The 26,455-nt window shown below is 41.6% G+C and overlaps 1 protein-coding gene across 2 annotated transcripts in view; it reads right to left on the bottom strand.

Annotated features, from left to right (window-relative positions):
• Positions 1 to 20,446: 20,446 nt before the first annotated feature.
• LOC140726294 (alpha-synuclein-like) overlaps positions 20,447 to 26,455 on the bottom strand; it is a 110,788-nt gene continuing 104,779 nt past the window's right edge. For both annotated transcript variants that reach the window (XM_073042481.1, XM_073042480.1), the window contains one exon: positions 20,447 to 21,260. In XM_073042481.1, coding sequence (XP_072898582.1) covers positions 21,228 to 21,260 — 33 coding nt within the window. In that variant the 3' untranslated portion in view covers positions 20,447 to 21,227. The remainder of the gene's footprint in view (positions 21,261 to 26,455) is intronic.

The following is a 26,455-nucleotide window of genomic DNA, read 5'->3' as shown; positions in this document are numbered from 1 at the left end:
CAAGGATGTTGCCTGGATTGGAGAGCATGCCTTATGAGAATAGGTTGAGTGAACTCGGTCTTTTCTCCTTGAAGTGATGGAGACTGAGAGGTGACCTGATAGAGGTGTACAAGATAATGAGAGGCATTGATCATGTGGATAGTCAGAGGCTTTTTCCCAGGGCTGAAATGGCCAGCACAAGAGGGCACAGTTTTAAGGTGCATGGAAGTAGGTACAGAGGAGATATCAGGGGTAAGTTTTTTTACACAGAATGTGGTGAGTGCATGTAGTGATGGAGGCGGAAACGATAGGGTCTTTTAAGAGACTCCTGGACAGGTACATGGAGCTCAGAACAATAGAGGGCTATGGGTAACCCTAGGTAATTTCTAAGGTAAGGACAGATTCGGCACAGCTTTGTGAGCCAAAGGGCCTGTATTGTGCTGTAGGTTTTCTATGTTTCTATGAGAAGTGTTCTGCCCCGGAGTTTGTTTGCTGAATAGCTAATCCAACCATCCTGGTTCAAAGCTCAGTTAGATGATGTCCAATTCACAAAACTTCTTCAGATATTTACTGGGATGTGCCTTAAATTTCTTATTCCACAGAAGAGGTCTTATAGTGGTTTAAAAATAAGATAGTTCTTTGTCCAAATTTCCTACAGTTTTCCTCACTGATGCTTATGAATTGAAATTATTGATTGTGGAGGTGGGATGGGGAGTTTGGTTATCATTAGAGCCATAACCAAGGATGTATATTTGTTGGAGGACAGATAATACCATTCTGGGAGGCCACCATGGCAGTGTTTCAAAACTATGTTAAATATTCAGTCACCTTCTGGTGCTGTATAATCGACTTTCCCTCTTTTAGGATCTCATTGTATCTTGGATGAATCATGAATCCACAATTATATTAGCAGTACATCTGCAGTCGATTTCAGTTGTTGGTATGTCATTACAGACACCCACCAGAGTTACTGCTTGGCAGCTCCATTAGCTGAATCTCCCGGGCCATCTTTCTGATATGTTAGAATTAGCAGACAAAAATCATGTCGATCTATTTTGTATCCACAATTACATCCAGTACCCCAGTGCATTGCTGTAGGAACTTTTCTAATAAAGTTAGTTGCAATTAGGTGCCTTGTTTGAGGTTATATTTGTTGATGTGCAGTTTATTAAGCTCACTGATTGTTATTTGACAAAGATGTTGCTTTTGAAGTAATTCCCAAGCAAGATGGATACATTTAGGCAGAGGTGTTATGTATAAGAAATGATAATAATTTTGTAGAAAATATCAGCTTCCTAACAAACCCAATCCCCAAGTCCACATATTTGAGAAATGAAACAGAGGGTAGAACAATGATTCAGTAAGTAGTGTCACTGCCTCACTCAGAAACATGCAGTAACTCAGGGCTGTGGCCTCAGCCCCCTTCTGTACTCTCTGAATACCCATGACTGTGTCGCCACCCACAGCTCCAATCTGCTGATTAAATTTGCTGACGACACTACACTGATTGGCCTAATCTCAAATAATAATGAGGCAGCCTACAGAGAAGAAATCATCACCCTAACACAATGGTGTCAAGAAAACAACCTCTCCCTCAATGTCATAAAACAAAGGAGCTAGTTGTGGATTACAGGAGGAATGGAGACAGGCTAACCCCTATTGACATCAGTGGATCTGGGGTTGAGAGGGTGAACAGCTTTAAATTCCTCGGCGTACACATCACCAAGGATCTCTCGTGGTCTGTACATACCGGCTATGTGGCGAAAAAGGCACAACAGCGCCTCTTTCAACTCAGACAGTTGAAGAAGTTTGGTATGGGCCCCCAACCCAAGTCCTAAGAACTTTCTACAGGGGCACAATTGAGAGCATCCTGATTGGCTGCATCACTGCCTGGTATGGGAACTGTACTTCCCTCAATTTCAGGACTCTGCAGAGAGTGGTGCGGACAGCCCAGTGCATCTGTAGTTGTGAACTTCCCACTATTCAGGACATTTACAAAGACGAGTGTGTAAAAATGGCCCAAAGTATCACTGGGGACCCCAGTCACCCCAACCACTAACTGTTCCAGCTGCTACCATCCAGGAAATGATACCACAGCATAAAAGCCAGGACCAACAGGCTTCGGGACAGCTTCTTCCACCAGGCCATCAGACTGATTAATTCATGCTGATGCAATTGTATTTCCATGTTATATTGACTGTCCTGTTGTACATACTATTTATTACAAATTACTATAAATTGCAGATTGCACATTTAGATTGAGACGTAATGTAAAGACTTTTCCTGCTCATGTGTGTTAAGGATGTAAGTAATAAAGTCAATTCAATTCACCTGTTTCTGTGAAGTTTTCATGTTCTTTCTGTGACCGAGTGGATTTCCTCCAGGTTCTCTGGTTTTCTCCCATGTCTCAAAGACTTGATGATTAGTGGGTTCAGTGGCAACAAATGTCAGAGAATTAGGGTGGAGCTGATGGCGATATGAGACAGAGTGGATTACAAGTTCATGTTCAACCTCGTTATCGTAGGTACGCATCCACCAGGTATAAACGCCGTGGGAATTAGCAGTTTGCAGCAGCAGCAGCAGCACAGAACATTGTGAACACAGCAAACATAAACTAATACAAACATGAATTAACATAAATTATACCTATCTTACATGTGTGCAAAAATGAACAATAACATTAACATAACACATCTTTTGCAAGTTGAGAGGGAGATAAAATTAAAAAAAAATCTGAGGTCATGTTAGGGTCAATTCAAGAACCTGATGGCAGTGGGGAAGAAGCTGTTGTTAAACCTTGAGGTATGAGCCTTCGGGCTCCTGTAGTTCCTGACTGATGGCAACAATGAAATGATCGATGGGGAATGCATAAGGAAAATGACTAATGGTATTGCTCTAAAATTATGAAGGGATTTAATAGAATCAATATGAAAATGCTGTGATTAGACTGTCAATTTAAAATGATTAAAAATGTTTTTACATAGTAGTTTGTATATTGACTGTGTAGGGGATAAATGGGCAATACTGATTTCTGTTGTAACTAATAGAAGATAGCTCGGGAATATTCTTTCACCTTGATCTAAATCCAGGTATTATATTCAAATAAGTTGCTTCACTTAATCTTCTTGCTTCTTGAACGTCTCAGCCACATGCAGTTTGATGTGGACAACTCATTAACTTCTGGATGCCTGCTGTTGCTTACAGTGTAGCCAGCTTTACTTCCACTGTGTGTCTGAACTCCGCCAAACTCAAGTTTATAGAACATAGAACATAGAATAGTACAGCACATTACAGGCCCTTCGGCCCATAATGTTGTGCCGACCCTCAAACCCTGCATTCCATATAACCCCCCACCTTAAATTCCTCCATATACCTGTCTAGTAGTCTCTTAAACTTCACTAGTAAGTTCTTCAGTAATATTTTCCCTCACATTGATGTAGATGGGGTTTAATATGGCTCATCACCAAACTCCAAAAACACAAGAAATAAGAGCAAGAGTAGGCCACCAGACCCCTCAACTCTTCCAACTTTCAATATAATCAAGGTTGATCTATTCCAGACCATAAAACCTTCTCCGTGTGATATCAACATGGCCTTCCATTCCCATATATTATAAAAATTTATCTGCTTCTATCTACTGAGCTAGCCTCCACAAATCTCGAGGGTAGAGAGTTTCAGAGAAGTAGGAGAAGTAATTTATTGTTCCTCCATTTTAAATTACAAGCTCTAATCTTGAAACAAGATCCCCTTGTCTGAGATCTTCTCACGGAAAACATTTCAATATTTATCCTGCAAGCTCCCTTCGGTTCTTCTATGTACATATGCTCAGTAAGATCACTTCTCATTCTTCTAAATGCTGAATAACACAGACACAATCTGTTCAGGCTGTCTCGATGGGACAATCCATTCATCAGAGGAATTTGTCTGATGAATCCCCTTTGGACTGCCTTCAATACCACTATATCCTTTCCTAGGCGAGGATACCAACACTGCATGCACTACTCCAGGTGTGGTTTTATCTGGAGCACAATGGAAACAAAAGTTCCTATTTCTGTGCTCCAGATTAAAGACCAATATGTCACTTGCTATCTTAACTACTGGGAGAACTTGCCTGTTTTTTTTTGTGATTCATGCACAAAAACACTTCAGTCCACCTACTCTTCACTTCTTTGTTGTTTATCCCCATTTAGATAATAATCTGCCCGTTTAGTCCTCTAACTGAGAAGCATGACCTCACACATCCCTACATGAAACTCTATTTGCTACGTTTTTGCCCAGTCAGTCCATCTATCTATACGTTTTGCAGTCACAACATCCTCATTACAACTTATACTTTCACCCATTTTTGTGTCAAACAATAACCCAAACAACAAAATCGAAAGGAGAATAAAATACAAGCAAATCATAAATGGTTAATTAAAAATACTGCAGACGAAGGAAATCTGAAATAATAAAGAACACATTTGAAAATCCCAGCAGCTCAGGCAGCATCTGTGCAGCATGAACAGAATCAACGGTTCATCAGAAAAGTCATTGACTGGAAACATTAAATCTGGTTTGTCTCATCAGATGCTGATTTATTTTCTGAGTATTAACAGCTGGTTTTGTTTTGTTTTGGGGGATTTGGGCCAAACATAGGCAAAGAGCACTAGCTCAGATGGGCATTATGGTCAGTGTGAAGAAGTGGCCCAAAGGGCCTTTTTCCACGCTGTGTAACTTAATGACTCCAAGTTTTTATTGCACTCATACACCTCAGTTTAATAAATACTCAATGAATCCAGAGAAAGAATGAAATAACGGGGTCACATTGGAATTACACTTATGCACAATACAATGACAACTTTTATATCTAGAGTATAACACTGATGCAACCAAGCTACGTCTCATTTATTGTTCAATGCACAAGTACTGTGAGGTTCAGCTACAATGCGAAATATGCTTGCAGCAGCATCACAGACATGTATATACAAAGTACACTGCAGATGCTGGGGTCAGAGCAACACGTACAACAAGCTGGAGGAACTCAGCAGGTTGGGCAGAATTCGTGGAAACGAGCAGTCAACGTTTTGGGCCAAGACCCTTCTCGGCCCGAAACATTGACTGCTCATTTCCACGGATGCTGCCCAACCTGCTGAGTTCCTCCAGCTTGTTGTGCATCTTACAGGCATGTATAGTAGGTACAGACAACACAAAGAATGATAAATGATGCAAACAGTATACAAAGAGTGAAGTAAAAGACTGTGCAAACCAAACATTAGTGCAAAAAGACACAGAGGCAAATCCATGGTAAGAGGTGGTCCATAGTGTTTCCCTACTGAGGTACACTTAGGGTTGTGCCAGGTTAGTTCAAGAATCTCATGGTTGTAGAAAAGTAGCTGTTCCTGAAGCTGGTGATGTAGAACTACAGGTTTCTGTACCTCCTGCCCAATGGTATCAGTGAGAAGAAGGCATGAACTGGAAGGCGGTGATCTTTGATGATGGATGCCACCTTCGTGAGGCAGCATCTCATGTAGATGCTGTCAAATGTGGTGGACTAGGCTATGTCCACAACCGTGTCTGCAGCCAGTTCCAGTGTGCAGCATAACATCTCAAGTGTTTACCAAACAAAACCAGATGATGTTTTTGACCAGGATAAGGAAGTGGAGGGATGGGTTAGTAAATTTGCTGATGATACAAAGGTTGGGGGTATTGTGGATAGTGTGGAAGGCTGTCAGAGATTACAGCAGGACATCATAGGATGCAAAACTGGGCTGAGAAGTGGTAGATGGAGTTCAACCCAGATAAGTGTGAAGTGGTTCATTTTGGTAAGTCAAATATGATGGCAGAATATTGCATCAATGGTAAGACTCGGCAGTGTGGAGGACAGGAGGGATCTTGGGGTCTGCATCTATAGGACACTCAAAGCAGGTTGACTCTGTGCTTAAGAAGGCATACGGTGCATTGGCCTTCATCAATCGTGGGATTGAGTTTAAGAGCCGAGAGGTAATGTTGTGGCTATATTGGACCCTGGTCAGATCCCTCTTGGAATACTGTGCTCAATTCTGATTGCCTAAGGATATGGAAATCATAGAAAGGGTGCAAAGGAGCTTTACAAGGATGTTGCCTGGATTGGGGAGCATGTCTTATGAATGAACTTGGCCTTTTCTCCTTGGAGTGATGGAGGACAAGAACGTGACCTGATAGAGGTATACAAGATAATGAGAGGCATTGATCATGTGGATAGTCAGAGGCTTTTTCCCAGGGCTGAAATGGCTAGCACGAGAGGGCACAGTTTTAAGGTGCTTGGAAGTAGGTACAGAGGAGATGTCAGGGCTAAGTTTTTTATGCAGAGAGTGGTGAGTGCGTGGAATGGGCTGCTGGCGGTGGTAGTGGAGGCGGAAACAATAGGGTCTTTTAAGAGACTCCTGGATAGGTACATGGAGCTTAAAAAAAAAGAGGGCTGTGGGTAAGCCTAGATAGTTCTAAGGTAAGGACATGTTCGGCACAGCTTTATGGGCCGAAAGGGCCAGTATTGTGATGTAAGTTTTCTATGCTCTATGTTCTATGTTCTATATAGCACCTGATGAAGGATCTGGATAAATGATCAAAGACTTAGTCAAGGTGTTTCTTAAAGGAGGTGAAATAGGTAGAAAGATTGACTGGTTTAGGAGAGAGACATTGTAAATGAAGCAACAACCACTAATGGTGGAGAAATTAAACTTTTGACAATCAAGAAGCCAATATTGGAAGAAAGCAGGTATCTTAAGAAAGATATGGATGGGCAAAATGATGGAGTGAGTGAAAACAAGAAATTGAGATTCAACTAAGCCAGTGATTCTGGTGTTCAAATAAAATAGTATCATTAATTATAGGACAGTTATTTTTGGCTTCTTATTGTCGATATTCTATTGGGTTTGATGTATGATGTGCTGCTTTATTAGGCAATTATCTTGGAAATTCGAAATGTGGCCTGAACTATATTTTAACTTGGGCCACTACTTGCCTTCGATTGAATTTTGACGGGCTCAGGGGATGGGTGAATTATACACTTCTCTCGACCATGAATCATTTTTCTCATTGCCAAAGTTTCAGTAACAAATAGTCAGAAAGACCGAGAGAATCAACCCTTTTAGAAATATGGAAGCATAGAAATCCTACAGCACAATAAAGGCCCTTCAGCCCACAATGCTGTGCTGTACATGTACATATTTTAGAAATTACCTGGGGTTACCCATAGTGCTCTATTTTTCTAAGCTCCATGTACCTATCCAGGAGTCTCTTAAAAGACCCGTTTGTATCTGCCTCCACCACCGTTGCTGGCAGCCCATTCCACGTAGTCACCACTCTGTGTAAAAAACGTACCCCCGACATCTCCTCTGTACCTACTTGCAAGCATCTTAAAACTGTGCCCTCTCGTGTTAGCTATTTCAGCCCTGGGAAAAATTCTCCAACTATCCACACAATCAATGCCTCTCATCATCTTATACACATTAACTTGTTGAGATTGATTGACTCAACAATCTCACCAAATCACTCAATGACAGACTAGTAACAACTAAGCTCAACAAATCTGCAAATAAATTGACTCTGGTTGCCAGAACAGTAATGATGAAAATTGAATTGCAAAGTTACAGACAATTGGAAATGAGCTTGGATGGTAATCGTGTTGTTTGGTTTGGTATCTAATTTGCTGCAATTTTACTGCCTTTTTAAAATGGTCCATCTATCAATAAATTTAATGAAAATGAAAAGCCCTTATGCCAATATTGATTTTGTTGTACAATGACTTCTCTTTCCTGTGATAATCTTTTCAGACAGTATGTTATCATTTAGTTCCGATGTTTACTTTGGTGAATCATCTAATTTAGTCATTCGATGATTTTATTGATGTTGACCAGTCTTAGACTATTTGTGGAAGCTTGATGTTGTTCAACACATTGGGAAGAGGTTTGTGAGCCAATCTTGTAATAATCTTGAGGCGATACCAAAAGCTTCAGAATGTGGGCATTCACTTTACTGCAGACTAACAACAACTACTGACTGTGCTTACATCAATGTATGATATTGTGATTGTCATATGACTTATTTACATTCAAATACACCAGTTTTCTCTCTCTGAGAAGTTATTTCACCCATTATACCCACTGGATTCAGTGGGCTAACTGGATTTTTCAGATGCTATGTGTTTGGATTTCTGCCAAAGTAGTTTGTGTTTGTACTGCTGTACATGTGATACACTGATTTATCTTGTTTGTTCTGGATCCTCTCATATTCAATTCCAGAATAAATTCATCATTTACCCTGCAGTCTCGTGTCCCCTCATTTTGCACTTACAATTTCTCACAATACCCAGCTCCACATTAGCTGTTATCTTTCTCCGGTTTCCCTCCTTGTCCCTTCCTAATGCGTTGTTCAGATGCAATTTGTGCCGTACTTGTGTTTTAGTTTCCATCCCTCCACTTTCTCTGCGAAAACTCATTTGAAGTTTGCACTGTATCAATAGCTCTGCTACAGTGGAATCCTGTTCTGCAGTTTATCACTTGAATAAAAATTGACTATCCAACAATTCATGATTACACTTGAACTTTATCCACCATGGGATTGAGTTCAAGAGCCGGGAGGTAATTTTAAAGCTATATAAGAACTTAGTGAGGCCCCACTTGGAGTACTGTGTTCAGTTCTGGTCACCTCACTACAGGAAGGATGTGGATACTATAGAAAGGGTGCAGAGGAGATTTACAAGGATGTTGCCTGGATTGGGGAGCATGCCTTATGAGAATAGGCCGAGTGAAATCGGCCTTTTCTCCTTGGAACGACGGAGGATGAGAGGTGACCTGACAGAGGTGTATAAGTTGATGAGCAGCATTGATGGTGTGGATAGTCAGAGGCTTTTTCCCAGGGTTGAAATGGCTGACATGAAGAAGCATAGTTTTAAGGTGCTTGGAAGTAGGTACAAGGGGGATGTCAGGGGTAAGTTTCTTACACAGAGAGTGGTAGTTGTGTAGAATGCACTGCCAGCAACAGTGATAGAGGTGGATACAATAGGGTCTTTTAAGAGATTCTTAGATAGGTTCACGGAGCTTAGCAAAATAGAGGGAAATTCTAGGAAGTTCCTAGAGTAGGCTACATGGTCGGCACGACATTGTGAGCCGAGGATCTGTAATGTGCTGTAGATCTCTATGTTCTATGAACTCATCCCTTCAAAGCTTTCAAAAGAGTACATAGTCACCCTTTGGGCGCACTGAGTTGTGTGGGTAGTTAATGAATGCTTAATGCCATTGCACCTCATAAGCTGCATGCACAAATAGGATGTGAATTGAGGTGATCTAGTATACAACAGCTTTCCAGATATACTATTGGTTTACAAAAAATAATCTTGGAACCTCAATTTTAATATTCTGCTCTTGCACATGATCTGACATGTTGAACATCATCCATTAGAATTAGCAATGAGAATGATTAGAGAGTACCTAATATTGCCAGTGGCTATACTTCATTAGGAGTCTGAGGAGATTTGGTATGTCAGCAAAGAATCTGGCAAGTTTCGACAGGTGTACAGTGGGGAGTATTCTGACTGGATGCATCACCAACAAGAGAAAATCTGCGGATGCTGAAAATCCAAAGCAACACACACAAAATGCTGGAGGAACTCAGCAGGTCAGACAGCACCAATGGAAACGAGTAAACAGCCAACATTTTGGGCCAAGACCTGCAGTCCTAAAGAAGGGTCCTGGTCTGAAACGTCAGTTGTCTACTCTTTTGCATAGATGCTGCCTGACCTGCTGACCTCCTCCAGGATTTTGTGAACGGTAGAAAGTTTTTGACAAGAACAGGCTGTTTGGCCCAACAAAGCTTACCAAATTCCTATTCACATAGTGTATTGAAATAACTATCAAATTTAAGTTTGAAATTCTCTAAGTTACTAGTCTCAGCTACACAACTGGCTGGTTTGTTCCTTATGTCCACAACTTGCTGTGTAAAGAAATGCTTCCTGATGTTAGTCTGAAATCTCCCTTTAACTAGTCTCCACCTATGGCCCTATGTCCTTATTGAAAGGTTAATTTTGAAGTAGCAGCTGGCATCCGCTTTACTTACACCATTAATGGTTTTGAACATTCCTATCATGTCTCCTCTCATTCTAGGTCTACATAGGCTAAAAAGATATATTTTTTTCAGTCTTTCTTCATGGCTCATACCCTGCAGACCTGGAATGACTCTAGTCACCCTTCTCTGGACACTCTCCAGTGCCTTCACGTCCCTCACAAAATATGGAGACCAAAAGTGTACACAGTATTCAAGGCGTTACCTCACAAATGCATTATACAGCTTAAGGAGAACGTCTCTAGACTTGAACTCCACTGATCGAATTATGTAGCCCAGCATTCCATGTGGATGCATCACCGCCTAGTATGAAGGCTCTAATGCACAGAATCGAAGGCGACTGCTGGGGCGTAGACTCAGCTAACTCCATTATGGGCACAACCCTCAGCACCATCGAGGACAGCTTCAAAAGGTGGTGCCTCAAGAAGGCAGTATGATCATTAAGGACCCTCACCATCCGGAACATGCCCTCTTCTTATTACTACCATCAGAGTGGAGGTACAGGAGTCTGAAGACCCACATTCAATGTTTTAGGAAAAGTTAGTCCACTCTGCCAGCATATTTTCAAATAGTCCATGAATACGACCTCACTATTCCTCTTTTGTACGACTTATTTTTGTAACTTATGGTAATTTTTATGTCTTGCAATGTACTGCTGCCATAAAACAACAATTTCATGTCATACCTTAGGGATAATAAACCTTATTCTGATTCTGTAGTTGTTGTTGCCTTTCCTCCAAAAAATCAGTCATTGCCAATGCCCTGTATGTGTGGATATTTTGCCTGGTTTTGTTATATACTCATGGTTGTACACACTCACATGAAACTGATGTAACTAGTAGAGTGGATAGGGGAGAACCAGTGGATGTGGTATATTTGGATTTTCAAAAGGCTTTTGACAAGGTCCCACACAGGAGATTAGTGCTAATTTAGAGATTAGCACTAAAGATTAGTGCTTTTAGTGTATTTAAAGCACATGGTATTGGGGGTATGGTATTGATGTGGATAGAGAATTGGTTGACAGACAGGAAGCAAAGAGTAGGAATAAACGGGACCTTTTCAGAATGGCAGGCAGTGACTAGTGGGGTACCGCAAGGCTCAGTGCTGGGACCCTAGTTGTTTACAATATATATTAATGATTTAGACGAGGGAATTAAATGCAGCATCTCCAAGTTTGCAGATGACACGAAGCCGGGCGGCAGTGTTAGCTGTGAGGAGGATGCTAAGAGGATGCAGGATGACTTGGATAGGTTAGGTGAGTGGGCAAATTCATGGCAGATGCAATTTAATGTGGATAAATGTGAGGTTATCCACTTTGGTGGCAAGAACAGGAAAACAGATTATTATCTGAATGGTGGCCGATTAGGAAAAGGGGAGGTGCAACGAGACCTGGGTGTCATTGTACACCAGTCATTGAAAGTGGGCATGCAGGTACAGCAGGCGGTGAAAAAGGCAAATGGTATGTTGGCATTCATAGCAAGAAGATTCGAGTACAGGAGCAGGGAGGTTCTACTGCAGTTGTACAAGGCCTTGGTGAGACCACACCTAGAGTATTGTGTGCAGTTTTGGTCCCCTAATCTGAGGAATGACATTCTTGCCATAGAGGGAGTACAAAGAAGGTTCACCAGATTGATTCCTGGGATGGCAGGACTTTCATATGAAGAAAGACTGGATCAACTGGGCTTATATTCACTGGAATTTAGAAGATTGAGGGGGGATCTTATTGAAACGTATAAAATTCTAAAGGGATTGGACAGGCTAGATGCAGGAAGATTGTTCCTGATGTTGGGGAAGTCCACAATGAGGGGTCACAGTTTAAGGATAAAGGGGAAGCCTTTTAGGACGGAGATGAGGAGAAACTTCTTCACACAGAGAGTGGTGAATCTGTGGAATTCTCTGCCACAGGAAACAGCTGAGGCCAGTTCATTGGCTATATTTAAGAGGGAGTTAGATATGGCCCTTGTGGCTAAAGGGATCAGGGGTTATGAAGAGGAGGCAGGTACAGGGTTCTGGTTGGATGATCAGCCATGATCATATTGAATGGTGGTGCAGGCTTGAAGGGCCGAATGGCCTACTCCTGCACCTATTTTCTGTTTCTATGAAACATACAATAGGTCTTCAGCAAGATACTAACAATGGTGGAATGTTCTGAGTGTAATTCATCCAATAAGTCTTTATTCAGCAAGATCTTGTCCATTTTTGTTTGGGAAATTTTCAGTCAAGGCATCACTGTATGTGACACTTTGTAAGGGTGGAATTCGTATATATATTTATGGTGAAGTAATATTGACTTGCACCTTCTACAGACTTTATAAAGAGTATGCCAACATTTCATGAAGATTTTGAGGTGTTTGGAATGGATTTTGCACTTCAGCTGGCTGAAATACTCATTGTAACTGTCATGCAGCCTTGAGTGCCACTACAAATGAGGTTGCTTCGTCACTTAGAGTTGACTTTATTTTGTCTCTTCCTCACTCAGCTTTTCTTCCATCTGAGTCGTTAGTAAAATATGGTTACTGTACAATCGGCTTGGAATCAGGTTTGAAACTGGTTGAATCAGAGTCATTGGGTAATACAGCATGGAAACTGATCCTTTGGCCCAATTTATCCATGTTGACCCTGGTGCCCATCTTATTGGCATAAAATCTTTCTGTGCGCCTTTTGACCATTAATGCCAGTCTGAGCATCTTGTATAACTTCTCACTTGATCCCTAGTTTTATTAGTCAAATCTTATCTTGTGGAAGTTAGATATGATGAGAGTATTCATTGTAATCTTTGTATTTGGGATCAGACTGGAACTGGCCGTGGTACCAGTAGGACCAAAGAAGGTTTAAAAATGCTGTGAAGGAATCTGAAAATTTCAGAATAATTGATATGAAATTTAACTAAATCTCATGGTTCATTAGCAAAAAAGGAACACTTATAATGACCTAGGGGAGTCCATTATGGGATAAGATATGCAAATGTAACCACAATGGGTATCACTAATTTAGGGACGGTGTTAAAGTGGATCCATTATCGTAATTCAGAAAAAAAAATGGTAAATGCAGGAATCAGGCTGGGAATGCTGTAACATTATATCACTAAGTAGCTTAATGTGCTGGAACTCTGGAACATATAAACTAAAGGGAAAATAGGGCAATATTAGTCTTTTGACTTTATTACTGATCTATTCATGTGGACTAATTTGTGGTTTATCATGCTTACAATCCCAGTAGGGAAAGTCAGATCCATTCTTATCTGATCAGGGAACCATAGAACACTACAGCACAGTACAGGCCCTTCAGACCTCCATGTTGTGCTGACCCATATAATCCTTAAAAAAAGTACTAAACCCACACTACCCCATAACCCTCTATTTCTCTTTCATCCATGTGCCTGTCCAAGAGGCTCTTAAATACCCCTAATGTTTTAGCCTCCTCCACCACCATCCCTGGCAAGTCATTCCAGGCACTCACAACCCTCTGTGTAAAAAACTTACCACTGATGTCTCCCCTAAACTTCCCTCCCTTAATTTTGTACATATGCCCTGTGGTGTTTGCTATTGGTGCCCTGGGAAACAGGTACTGACTATCCACCCTATCCACGCCTCTCATAATCTTGTAGGTCTCTATCAAGTCCCTTTTCATTCTTCTACGCTCCAAAGAGAAAATTCCCAGCTCTGCTAACCCTGCTTCATATGACTTGTTCTCCAAATCAGGCAACATCCTGGTAAATCTCCCCTGCACCCTCTCCATAGCTTCCACATCCTTCCTATAATGAGGTGACCAGAATTGAACACAATACTCTAAGTGCAGTCTCACCAGAGATTTGTAGAGTTGCAACATGACCTCTCTACTCTTGAACTCAATCCCCCTGTTAATGAAGCCTAGCATCCCATAGGCCTTCTTAACTACCCTATCAACCTGCGCAGCGACCTTGAGGGATGTATGGATTTAAACCCCAAGGTCCCTTTGTTCATCCACACTCTTAAGTAACTGACCATTAATCCTGTACTCAGTCTTCTGGTTTGTCCTTCCAAAATGCATCACCTCACACTTATCCAGATTGAACTCCATCTGCCATTTTTCTGCCCAGCTCTGCAGCCTGTCTATATCCTCTTGTAACCTTCAACAATCTGCAACTCCATCCACAACTCCTCCAATCTTCGTGTCATCCGCAAACTTACTCACCCATCCTTCCGCCTCTGCATCCAGGTCATTTATAAAAATCACAAATAGCAGGGGTCCCAAGACAGATCCCTGTAGTGCTCCACTAGTCACTGACCTCCAGGCAGAATACTTTCCTTCCACAACTACCCTCTGCTTTCTTCCTTTAAGCCAATTTTTTATCCAGCAGCCAAGGTTCCGCTTATCCCATGCCTCATGACTTTCTGGATGAGTCTCTCATGGAGGACCTTGTCAAATGCTTTGCTAAAGTCCATGTAGACCACATCTACTGCCCTACCCTCATCAATTTCTTTTGTTACCTCTTCAAAAAACTCAATCAGGCTCGTGAGGCACGATCTTCTGTTCAGAAAGCCATGTTGACTATCCATGAAAACACAAAATGCTGGGAGAACTCAGCAGGCCAGACAGCATCTATGGGAGGAGGTAGTGACGACATTCCGGGCCGAAACCCTTCATCAGGAGGGTTGATGAAACCCTGATGAAGGGTTTCGGCCTGAAACATCGTCACTACCTCCTCCCATAGATGCTGTCTGGCCTGCTGAGTTCTGCCAGCATTTTGTGTTTTTATTTATTTCCAGCATCTGCAGATTCATTTGTTTTGACTATCCATGAGTAGACTGTACTTCTCCAAATACTCATAGATCCTATCCTTAAGAATCCTTTCCAGTAGTTTGCAGACCACCGACGTAAGACTCACCGGTCTATAGTTCCCAGCTTTCTCCCTATTACCTTTTTTAAATAGGGGAACTACATTTACCATTCTTCAGTCCTCCAGCACTTCCTCTGTAGCCAAAGAGAATTTAAAGATCATAGCTAATGCTCCAGTGATCTCTTCTCTCAATTCCCACAACAACCTGGGGTGTATCATATCCGGCCCTGGGGATTTATCAATGTTGATGTTTTTAAGAAGATCCAGCACTTCTTCTTCCATAATCTCCACATTGTCCAGCACACAGGCCTGCTCTATTTCGACCTTACCCTGATCAAGATCCTTTTCACTTGTGAATACTGAAGCAAAGTATTCATTTAGGACCTCCCCAAACTTCTCCGCCTCCAGGCACATGTTGCCCTCTTTATCCTTTAGCGGTCCTACCTTCGTTCTCGTCACCCTCCTGTTCTTCACATACGCATAGAACGCCTTGGGGTTCTCCTTAGTCCTACATGCCAAGGCCTTCTCATGCCCCCTTCGAGCTCTCCTAAGTCCTTCCTTTAGCTCCTTCCTGGCTACCCTATATTTCTCATGAGCCCCTCCTACTTCCTACTTCTTATATCTAACATATGCTTCCTTTTTCCTCTTGACGAGTTGCCTCACGTGTTTCGTCAGCCACGGTTCCCTTTTCCTACCATTTTTTCCTTGCCTCAGTGGGACAAATATATCCTGAACCCAGCTCAAGTGGTCCCTAAACTTCTCCCACATTACTTCTGTGCTTTCCCCTTTGAACATCTGTTTGCAATTTACTAGTTCCTGCCTCATCTCTTCAAAGTTAGCCCTTCAAAGTCCAAAGGGATTTACTCAGAAAACATATTTAAAATTTCCTAAATAGCAAAAAATCAAGACATCTGAGGAGGTAATGTGGAATGTTTGCACCAATCAAAAATGGTTAATCAAAGTGAAAAGAACAATTAAACTCAGTGTGCCCAAAAGGTGTTTCCCTTTCCACAGATGTTGCCTGACCTGCTGAGTGTTTCCACCAATTTTTGTGTTTGTTCCAGATTTCCAGCATTTTCTGTTTTTTGATTGTCAAAGTAGAAGGTACAGCTGTGGAAAGTATGAGATCATGCAGCTTGATTGTTCTGTTTTATTTTAGGACAAATGAAAGACAATTTATAATGCACAATCTTGCATCTAATGCAAAATCCACATCATAACAAATAACTTAAGAGTGCTTTGACAGGTTAACAGATGATGAGTCAGTAAAGAGTGCTTTGGCAACAGTGGTCATCAAGGTCTGATAATATGGCTGATCAATGGTCCAAACAGCGAACAGAAGATACAGGATGATTTTTTGATATATGCCATTTTCTCTTCTCCCTTCTCCTGTCAGAGAGAATACACAGAAGTCTGAAAGCCACCATCAGACTCAAGGACAGCTTCTACACCACTGTTATCAAACTCTTGAACAGACCACTCTTATGCTAAAGGTGAATTCTGGTGCCCCAGTCTACCTTGTTGTGATCATTGCACTTCGTTTGTTTACTTGCACTGTATGTTGTAGCTGCAACACTATATTCTGCATTCTGATTTCTTTTTATTACCTTGATGCACATATCTATGGCAGGATCTGTCGGGATAATATGCAAACAAGTTTCTCACTATACCAGAGACTATCTTCACAGTATACATAATAATACAAAAACAATCTTATCTGATCACTATTGAAGTCAGAAGAATCAGGTGAACTCTGTTCAGATAAACCCAACCTCCTCAGTCAAGTCGATCAAGTACTACAAGGCAGTTAAGAGTGGGAGTGGTATGCCAGTTGAAAGCTCTAGCAATATTGTGGATTGTTCCAGAAGTCTTCTGGGTTCATATTGGTTACTGGGTTTCCTACATTGCATAGGAACTGCAACTCATTGACTGTCAAGCACCTTTGACCGGCTGAAATTGTGAAAGGCAGTATTGACTGTATGTATCACCTATTGAAGCTGATCCAATAGGCGTTGTTGTAATGCTAAACGTTTCCTTTGCCTCAAACACTGAGCTCATCTTTCAATTTTAACTTGACACTTTTTATTTAACTGTGAAGAACTTCTGAATAATAGCAGCTAAAGCCAGCTATATACTTCTACTCTAGTTGCTTTGAATAACTCAAATTGAATGGAGTCACCAAATTATCAATGATTTGTAGAACATAAAGTCACCAGCATTTTGCCCACAATTTTTTATTTTATAATGTTAGCAAGGACAAAGGAAGTTTTGTTCAAAATTGTACTGTATGGAATTTTACCATCATGTTCAACCCATTTTTTTTATGAAGCAAAGAGACGTTTTGAATGGTTACGTGATTGATTCTGCTATGTCACTATAATTGGGAAGTCTGCACACTGAATGTTGGTGCCATGGAGTTGTTAAAACAAAGCACCTTGATTAGTTGATTGTATGCTCTCTCTACAGATGCTCCAGAGATCTGTGAACTCACCAGTTCTGTCACCAGTACAGCTCTCCTCAACATCGAGGTCAACTACAAGAGGTGATTTCTCAAAGTGACATCCATCATCAAGGACTCTTACCATGCTGGGAATGTCACCTTCTCTTACTGCCATCAGATAGGAGGTTGAGTAACAGCCTTTTCCAAACTGCCATCACGTACTTGAACCAAACAGAAAACTGCAAGACCATTCTAGACTGCATTTTGCTTTGTCTCTCTCAACCTGCACTGGTGCTGTTATGTTTATTTCTGTGCATGTGTAGATTATTTATAATTTATGTTAATTTAAGTTGATGTTAACTTTGGTTGGAATGTACTGTGCTTCTGCTGCTGGGAAAAAATGGTGGCACAAATACCCAATGTACCTATGCCTATGACAACAACAAATTTGAACTTTTATGGTTATAGGCTGAAGGGGAGGGATAAACTATCCTCTGGTGATTCTTGCAATAATGTATTACTGATCAACATTCAGCTATATATAATTGCTCTTGTTAGTTATGTTTTCAGACCACCCAGGGGCAACCCCCTATTAGTCCAATATGAAGGGCAAATTAGCTGCAACTCATTGTCAAAATGACAAAATGGGGAAATAATCTTTGAACGAGATTACAATAGTTTCCAACAGGTTTACTTTGAGAGCCAATATGGACTCAATGAGCCAAATTGCCTCTTTTTATGTCAGAATGAAATATAGAGATAGGCAAGATAATAGAAAGTAAAAGAAGGAATAAATGTTGGGTTATATTCTAAACTTCTGTCACTTAATTAAATGACAATCTAACTACAATCTCTTTTGAGACAGCTTATGTGTGAGAATCCCATTACGTTCATTCCATGACATTGATAAAATATATCAACTGCACTCTGGAGAATACAATAAAATGGGCACATAATCAACTTAGATTCTAGACAGAAGCCACAAGCTGTACAATTATATAGAGTTTGAAATAAACTGGAATTCTTTTTACAAAATTGCTTGTTATTTTCATACCCAGATTCATTCACCAGACGAAATGGCAAGCTATCTTTCAAGCAACAGCAATAAAAACAGAACAGCTATGGGTGTTCATCACTAGTTGTTTTGAGTTGTTGGAGAGAAAATTCCATTATGCACCAAAATGCAAGACACGCACTTTCTTATCACAGAATTCCATAATATTGAGGACAGTAAGGTTTTCCAGCAAAGCCCATTCTTTGTATAACAAGACTCAAAGAACAGAACTTACTGGATTTCTCTGGCAGGGAGCACGGGATGCAAGAAGTAATGCCGGAGAATTTGATTGTGTAAGATTGCATCTGAATTTTGAATACTGTTCAATTCATTTGCCCTGTGACTTTGACTTTGTTTTTGTCTGGAGCAATGAGGGGAAGCCCATGTGGTCGCAGGGGGAAGATGCAATGTCCACATAATCAGCATTTGAGTTTGGGGATATGTATTTGAACTAGGCTGCTCTGCAATGCACTGCAGTCAACTGTGTTATCCACGCTTTTGCTCTGCCTGAAATATTGGAATGGGTTTCCTTGAACCTCATTTATGGTAATGGTTGGATGTGGAAAACATTCCTCAGGTTGCACTTATTGTGGTGGCTTGGGTTTCCAGCTCGTACCCCTGCAGACCAAGGGCATCTGAGCGCACCAGTCAAAATGGAAACAGACACAAAGCCGATGAGTTTGACGTCAGCATGAAGGAGATTTTATTTGATCAGACATATTAATTTAAATTACTGAACTCCAGTGAATGTGTGGAGGTTGGCTGGCAAATGTCAATGACTACAGTACAAAATTCAGCTCATTATGATGGTATCTTAGCTAATTAAACCCACTTTATTTCCAGCCCTGTAGACTTTCCATTTTAAGTGCATTTACACAAGCCCATTTGAAGGTTTCATTGCTTATTCCAGCAAAGTTACAATTCAGTGCTTAAAAAAGATTGCACTCCTTACTCCTCCTGTTCTTCCGTTTTTAACTAAATTAATTCTCTTGTCTTCAGGTTGGTATAAGTGACTGAAGTCCAGTTCCCCTCCTCATTTCCCAGAGTAGATTTCACAATGGAGTTGCCAGATACTTCAGAGTATGTTTTATCAGTTGCACAGAGGGGAAGACCAAAGCCATTTGGAAACTAAAGACAACTCACAAAATATGGTTTACAAATGCCCCTTGCCCATTTTGCAGCTTTTCAAAACCACGTAAGTTGCTTTCAGAGCACAAAAATGATTTAATGCTACATCCTATCTTTGAAGAGGCGTCCTCACTTGTAAAAGAAGAATTTCCAGATACAAAGCACATAGTTTTTGCTAGGGTTGATTGTGTTCAAGAAATTCTAAATCTAAACAAATTGGAAACACTTAATCGCAGCAAGCGAGACATCTTTAGATTTGTTGAGCAAAAAGATTCATACAACTGCAATCATGACTTCTGCATATGAGTGAAGAACATCACTCCAAAGCCAACTGCTGCATAAAATGAGCTGAAAGTCACTACCAGGTCATTGATTCCAAATCAGTGCAAGAATATTGGCTGCTAGTGTGTAAAGGAGGAAATCACAATTCCCATTCACACCTAATGTGTGTAGTGAGGCAAAGAAAGCACAATCCTTATACCCACACGATATCCAGTGAGGCAGACACAAATATCATTTTTATGCACACATATTGATAGCTTTTCTCTTTACAGAAGCTGCCTGATCTGCTGAGCCTTCCCAGTATAATCTGTTTTTGTTCCCGTTCACAGATGTTACCCCCGAGACAATTACAGATATAATCCCTATCCCCACTACCATGTAGAAATGTAGCCAACTGCCATTTTACAAGATCCATATTCAGAGTAGTGCTTAGTGCTGGCAATCAAAGGTGAATTTAGTTCCCAGGGTCACCGTCCTTGAACCTTTAGCAGCGTCTCTCATGACTGGCTTCCTTCTGATACGGATGTAGCTGAGAAAGGAACTTCAGTGCATCAAGTCTCTACACAACACAATGTATTGGGCCACACATACATCATGCTGATATCTCTAGTGAATGGTGGATTTAATCACAAGGATGACTACAACATTGAAACGGACTCAATAGTGGAGAGAGTTTTGTACATTCCATTTAATTGGTTTCACAGAAACACCAGATATTTATATACACTCATCAAAACACCAGCACAAACTGATTTTCAGTGTCACAGTTGATACTCATGTGCATAGCTCCATGCTGGCTATTGCAAACATTGTACACCAGACAAAGTCCTCAGCAACAGAGCCATCTGACATGGAAAACACAGCGATAAATAGGTTACACAAAGTTACACACACATAAACAAAGACACACACGCACATGCATTCAAACACTCGCACGGACATACAAGCACATGCACTCACACACTCACATAAGTTTCTTTGTTTATAGATTGGAAAGCAGTAAACAATGTCATAATATTGAACTTCAAAACTAGTGGGGTATAAACTCATCCTCAGCTGTGTGCTATAAGTGTAGAGGTACTCTAAGTTCCACTTCAAAATCCTGTTCAGCAGAACCAAATTTTGGAAGAGTGAGTGCAGCTGCTAAATGGCAGCATGTTTAATGCAAGTGACTGAGGATGGATTTCCAACCCAATACTGACAGAATAAGGAGGCTCCTGTCCCTAGATCCTCATCACAGTGGGAGGGACCTTGAGGTTGGGGCCTGAACAAAGTCACAACAATCTGGATTACAGCAAATAAAAGACTTTAAAGTACACTGTGAACAAGCTTACACTTGGAAAAAGAATTTTACAACTAGTCACATTTGAATTGAAGAACTTCCACATGGTAAAAGAGTAGTGGGGGAAAACAGTTCTTGGTGTGTGTGCCCATTCTGTTGATACTCACGCTTCAGGCTCATATTCTTGATATTCGTCCTATATAGAGAGAGATTGGAAAAATATCAGTGCTTTTAAGTAAAAGAACTTTCTTTCCATTCCCCTTCCCTCTTTGGAGGGAAATATCAGTACAGAGAAAACAACACACCCATTAGTTTGGTTAAAACAACAACACACACAAAATGCTGGTGGAACACAGCAGGCTAGGCAGCATCTATAGGAGAAGCACTGTCGACGTTTCGGGCCGAGACCCTTCATCAGTGCTTCTCCTATAGATGCTGCCTGGCCTGCTGTGTTCCACCAGCATTTTGTGTGTGTTGTTGTTTGAATTTCCAGCATCTGCAGATTCCCTCGTGTTTGCTCATTAGTTTGGTTATTTCAGAGCAGCCTAACTCACCCTGCTCTTATTGGTGGCTGTGTGTCTCATATCTTTCTGTCCATTTGTTCATATTCTCAACCAACTGGCGGAATTTTGCATTAATAGTTCATAAATTAATCACTTAGGAATTCACTGGCGTTGGGGAATGAGCTAAAGGGTTACACAGCATATTAATTACACAGCATCTTAATGATCATTTTGGTCATGACCCAGTCACAGCAAAGTTCCATACAGCTTATAGTTAGAGGCGGAGAGTTGTGTCAGTGCAAGCAGGGTGCTGAAGGAGTGAGTAAATAAAGGAACCTACTGAGGAGGTTAACACCTGGCTTGGTGCATTAGCACAATTATTGTTCTGAGAGGGCCAATAATAGATACATCATAAGATCGTCACCTACTTTCCTGACAATGCTCCAAATGTGCATTGCAACGTTTGTGATGTCATTCCGTGTATCTGGTCAGAGGTCGTGTCATCAGCATGTAAGCAACTCAAGACCAGCGGGTGTCAGGATGAATGGGTTTCAAGACATCTCACATGCAAAGTGGCGACTCCAGACCAAATAAATCACTGAAGGACGCTCAACAGAGGTGGCAGGTCTGGAATGCTGTCACCTCTTACAAAGTAAACGCAAGCGACTTTACTCACTTCCTCCACACTAATCCTAACCTCATCCTCAAACCTGCCGATAAAGGGGGTGCTGTAGTACTCTTGCATACTGACATCTGTCTTGCTAAGGCTCAGCGACAACCTCAGACACCTCCTCTTACTTACTCCTGGAACAGGACCCCACTAAGGAAGACCAGGCATTGTATCCCCAACCACATTAGCTCTGGGGATCTCCCATCCACTACCAACAACCTCATAGTTCCCGCACCTGCACCTCCCATTTCTACCTCCTACCTAAGACCCACAAACCCATTGTCCAGGTAGACTCATTGTTTCAGCTTGTTCCTACCCCACTGAACTCATATCTGCATACCTCAACTCTGTTTTGTCCCCCCTTGTTCAGACCCTTTCTACTTACATCTATGACACTTCACATGATCCTCACCTACAACCCCATTAGCCTCTGCATCCAGCACATAATTCTCTGCAACTTTTGCCATCTCCAATGGGATCCCAACACCAAGCACATCTTTCCCTCCCCCAACTTTCTGATTTCCGTACGGATTGGTTCCTATGTGACTCCCTTGTCCATTTGCCCCTCCACACTGATGGTATGAACATAGATTTCTCAAACTTATGGTAATGGCACACCCCTCCTTCACTAGGCCCCATCCCCTTTTCCCTCCCTCAACATATCCCCTTACCTGCCCATCACCTCCCTCTGGTGTTCCTCCCCACTTTTCTTTCTTCCTTGGCCTTCTGTCTACTCCTATTAGAATCCTCCTTCTCCAGCCCTGTATCTCTTTCATCAATCAACTTCCCAGCTCTTTACTTCATCCCTCCCCCTTCTGGTTTCACTTATCACCTTGTGTTTCTCCCTCTCCTTCACCCTCCCACCCCACCTTTTAACTCTATTCCTCATCTTTTATTCTCCAGTCCTGCTGAAGGGTCTTGGGCCGAAACATCAACTGTACTCTTTTCCATTGATGTTACCCAGCCTGCCAAGTTCCTCCAGCATTTTGTGTTTGTGTTGCTTGGATTTCTAGCATCTGCAGATTTTCACTTGTTTGTGACAACAAAGCTATGCTCTCAAATGAGATCAAAGCCTTTTATGCTCACTTTAAGCAACAAAACATGAAGGCATCATCACGAACTCCCACAGCCCCGACAACTCTGTGATTTCAGTCTCTGAGGCTGACATGAGATCATCCTTCAGGAGGGTGAAACCCTGGGAAACATCTGGCCCAGACGGAGTACCTGGCCATGTATTGAAATGCTGTGCTGATAAACTGTTTGTAGTGTTCACTGATAACTTTAACCACTCGTTTCAGTAGTGCGAAGTACGCACCCACTTCAAGCAGGCTTCAATTATACCAGTGCCTCTATAGAACGCGGTAACCTGTAATGATGTCTATTGTCCAGTAGCACATACATCCACTATGATGAAGTGCTTTGAGAGGTTGGTGATGAAACATCAACTCCTGCCTGAGGAGCAACTTGAATCAGTTCCAGTTTCCCTCCCATCACAAGAGGTCAACAGTGGATGTTGTTCCATTGTCTCAACCCTTGAACATCTGGACAGTGAATGCTCATACATCAGGATGCTCTTCACTGACTACAGCTCTGTCTTCAATACTAACACCACCTCAAAACTAAGGAATACACTTCAATACCTTGGCTTTAATACCTCATTCTGTAACTGGATCCTTGATTTCCTCACTTGCCAACCCCAGTCAGTTCGGATTGACAATATCTGCTCCACAATCAACATCAGCACAGGTGTACCATTAGGTTGTGTGCTTAGCCCCTGCTCTACTCGCTTTATACTTATGACTGTGTGACTAAGCACAGCTCCATTGCCATATTTAAGTCTGCTGATGACACTACTGCCATTGGCCGAACCAAAGGTGGTGACAATTCAGCATACAGAAGGGAAAGTGAAAACCTGGCTGAATTGTGTCACAACAACCTCTCACTCAATGGAATCAAGGCCACGAACTGATTATTGACAACAAGAGGAGAAAACTGGAGCTTCATAAGCCAGGCGTCATCAGGGGATCAGTGGTAGAGAAGGTCAGCAACTTTAAGTTCCTTGTTATTATCATTTCAGAGCATCTATCATTGCTCTGCTTTCTCAGAAGTTTGCAAAGATGTGGCATGTCATCTAAAACTCTGACAATCTTTTATAGATGTGTGGTGGAGAGTATACCAACTACTTGCATCATGGTCTGATATGGAAACACCAATGCCCTTGAGCAGAAAAGCCTACAAAAGTAGTGGATACAGCCTAGTCCATCACAGGGAATGCCCTTCCCACCATTGTGCACATCTACACAGAGCAGTGTTGCAGGAAAGCAGCATCAATTATCAAGAACCTCCACCATCCAAGCCACACTCTCTTTATGTAGCTACCATCAGGAAAGAGGTACAGGAGTCTTAGGTCCCACACCACCATGTTCAGGAACAGTTATTGCCCCTCAACTGTCAGGCTAGTTAACCAGAGGGGATAACTTCATTCACTCCAATACTGAACTGTTCCCACAGACTATGGACTCACTTTCAAGGACTTTTCATCTCATGTTCTCAATATTTATTGCTTATTTGTTACTATAATAATAATTATTATTATTATTTGTATTTTCTGTTTGCCGTCTTTTGCATATGGGTTGTTTGTTGTCTTACAACACGCTGGAGGAACTCAGTAGGTTGGGTGGCATCCGTGGAAATGAGCAGTCAATGTTTTGGGCCGAGACCCTTCGTCAGGACTGAAGAGGGAGGGGGCAGGGGCTCTATAAAGAAGGTGGGGGGAGGTGGGAAGGAGAAGGCTGGTAGGTGCCAGGTGAAAAACCAGTAAGAGGAAAGATCAAGGGATGTGGGAGGGGAAGCGGGGGTGGGGGGGGGGGGTGTTTAGGCAGGAAAGGTGAAGAAGCTGTGTACTTTGTGTTTATGTATTGTTCGTTGTCTTGCTGTGTGTGGTTTTTCAATGATTCTATGGAGTTTTTTGCATCTACTGTGAGTGCCCACAAGAAAATGAATCTCAGGGTTATATATGGTGACATATACTTACTCGGATAATAAATTTGCTTTGAATTTTGAACTTTTGAAGTGGCATATTTCAAGCCAAAATTTGTGGTAATCCTACCCCATGCCAGAAAAAGCCAATTTCTATGAGCAAATTATTGCAGAAAATAGTACTGCACACTTAAGATTTCTTGGCCACTTTTTTTTATCACAACAGTTTACTTTAACAGAATATCCATTTCAGAGGAGGTTCAATACCATGGGTCCGTATAAACGTAGCACTTAGTGTAATAGCCAGACTGAGTAAAGGTGTTACATTTCTTTCCTTGAAGGATATCAGGTTTTTATGACAATCCTACCATCACTCTTTCTAGATTTATTTATTTATTTACCTAATTTTAAATTTACTATCGTAGGATTTGAAATTTCATTTAAAGCTCATTGGATCTTTAGTTGAGGTCCTGTAATTCTGGATCAGTACACAAATATTAAACCTCACACTACAGTTTCCGTAAGTCATAGTGAGCTTTGTGATGGAGTCCTCTATGCTTACTTGGATGAATACAGCTCCAACTACACTAACCACCGTGCAAGACACTGCAATTCACTAGACTGGCCATGTCCTACATTCATTTCTGTCACCACCAATGAAATGCAGCTACTATGTGTGCATTGAAAACACAACAGCTCCCAGATCCATCCAAGTAAGGTACTATCATGCCTTGGAAACATATTCCTTGCAGGCTGATCTGAGCACACCCTCGCATGTGTTGTTTGTTGAGGAGTCTAGGACCACAGGGTGCAGCCTCAGAATACAGGGATGTCCATTTAGAACTGAGATGAGAAGGAATATTTTTAGTCAGAGGGTGGTGAATCTGTGGAATTCATTGTCACAGAGAGCTGTGGGGACCAAGTGTTACGAATGTGCCACAACACTGAGGGGCCGAAGGGTACAAAGTAGCCCCCTCCTTTTTGAGAATCGCAAGATCACTATTAATTCGGGTCTGGGACCCAGGAAATGAGAGAGAGACGTCCAGAATACACAGTGCTTGGAATGTGTCCTGGCCTCAGCGGAACGGAACCACTGACAACGGCCATTGTCTCTTGGAGACGGAATTGTGTATTGAGTACTGTACTATTCATTGAAGCCCTCAGGGGACGACCAGAGTGGGCTGGTTGAGGGATTGCATCATCCCAACCTGATTGACATCTGAGACCCCGTGAGTAAGG

The sequence above is a fragment of the Hemitrygon akajei genome, chromosome 4 (assembly GCF_048418815.1).
Source record: "Hemitrygon akajei chromosome 4, sHemAka1.3, whole genome shotgun sequence".
Taxonomy (NCBI): Eukaryota; Metazoa; Chordata; class Chondrichthyes; order Myliobatiformes; family Dasyatidae; genus Hemitrygon; species Hemitrygon akajei.
Note: the sequence above shows the minus strand (reverse complement) of the source record. Positions and strands in the feature narration are given on the sequence as shown.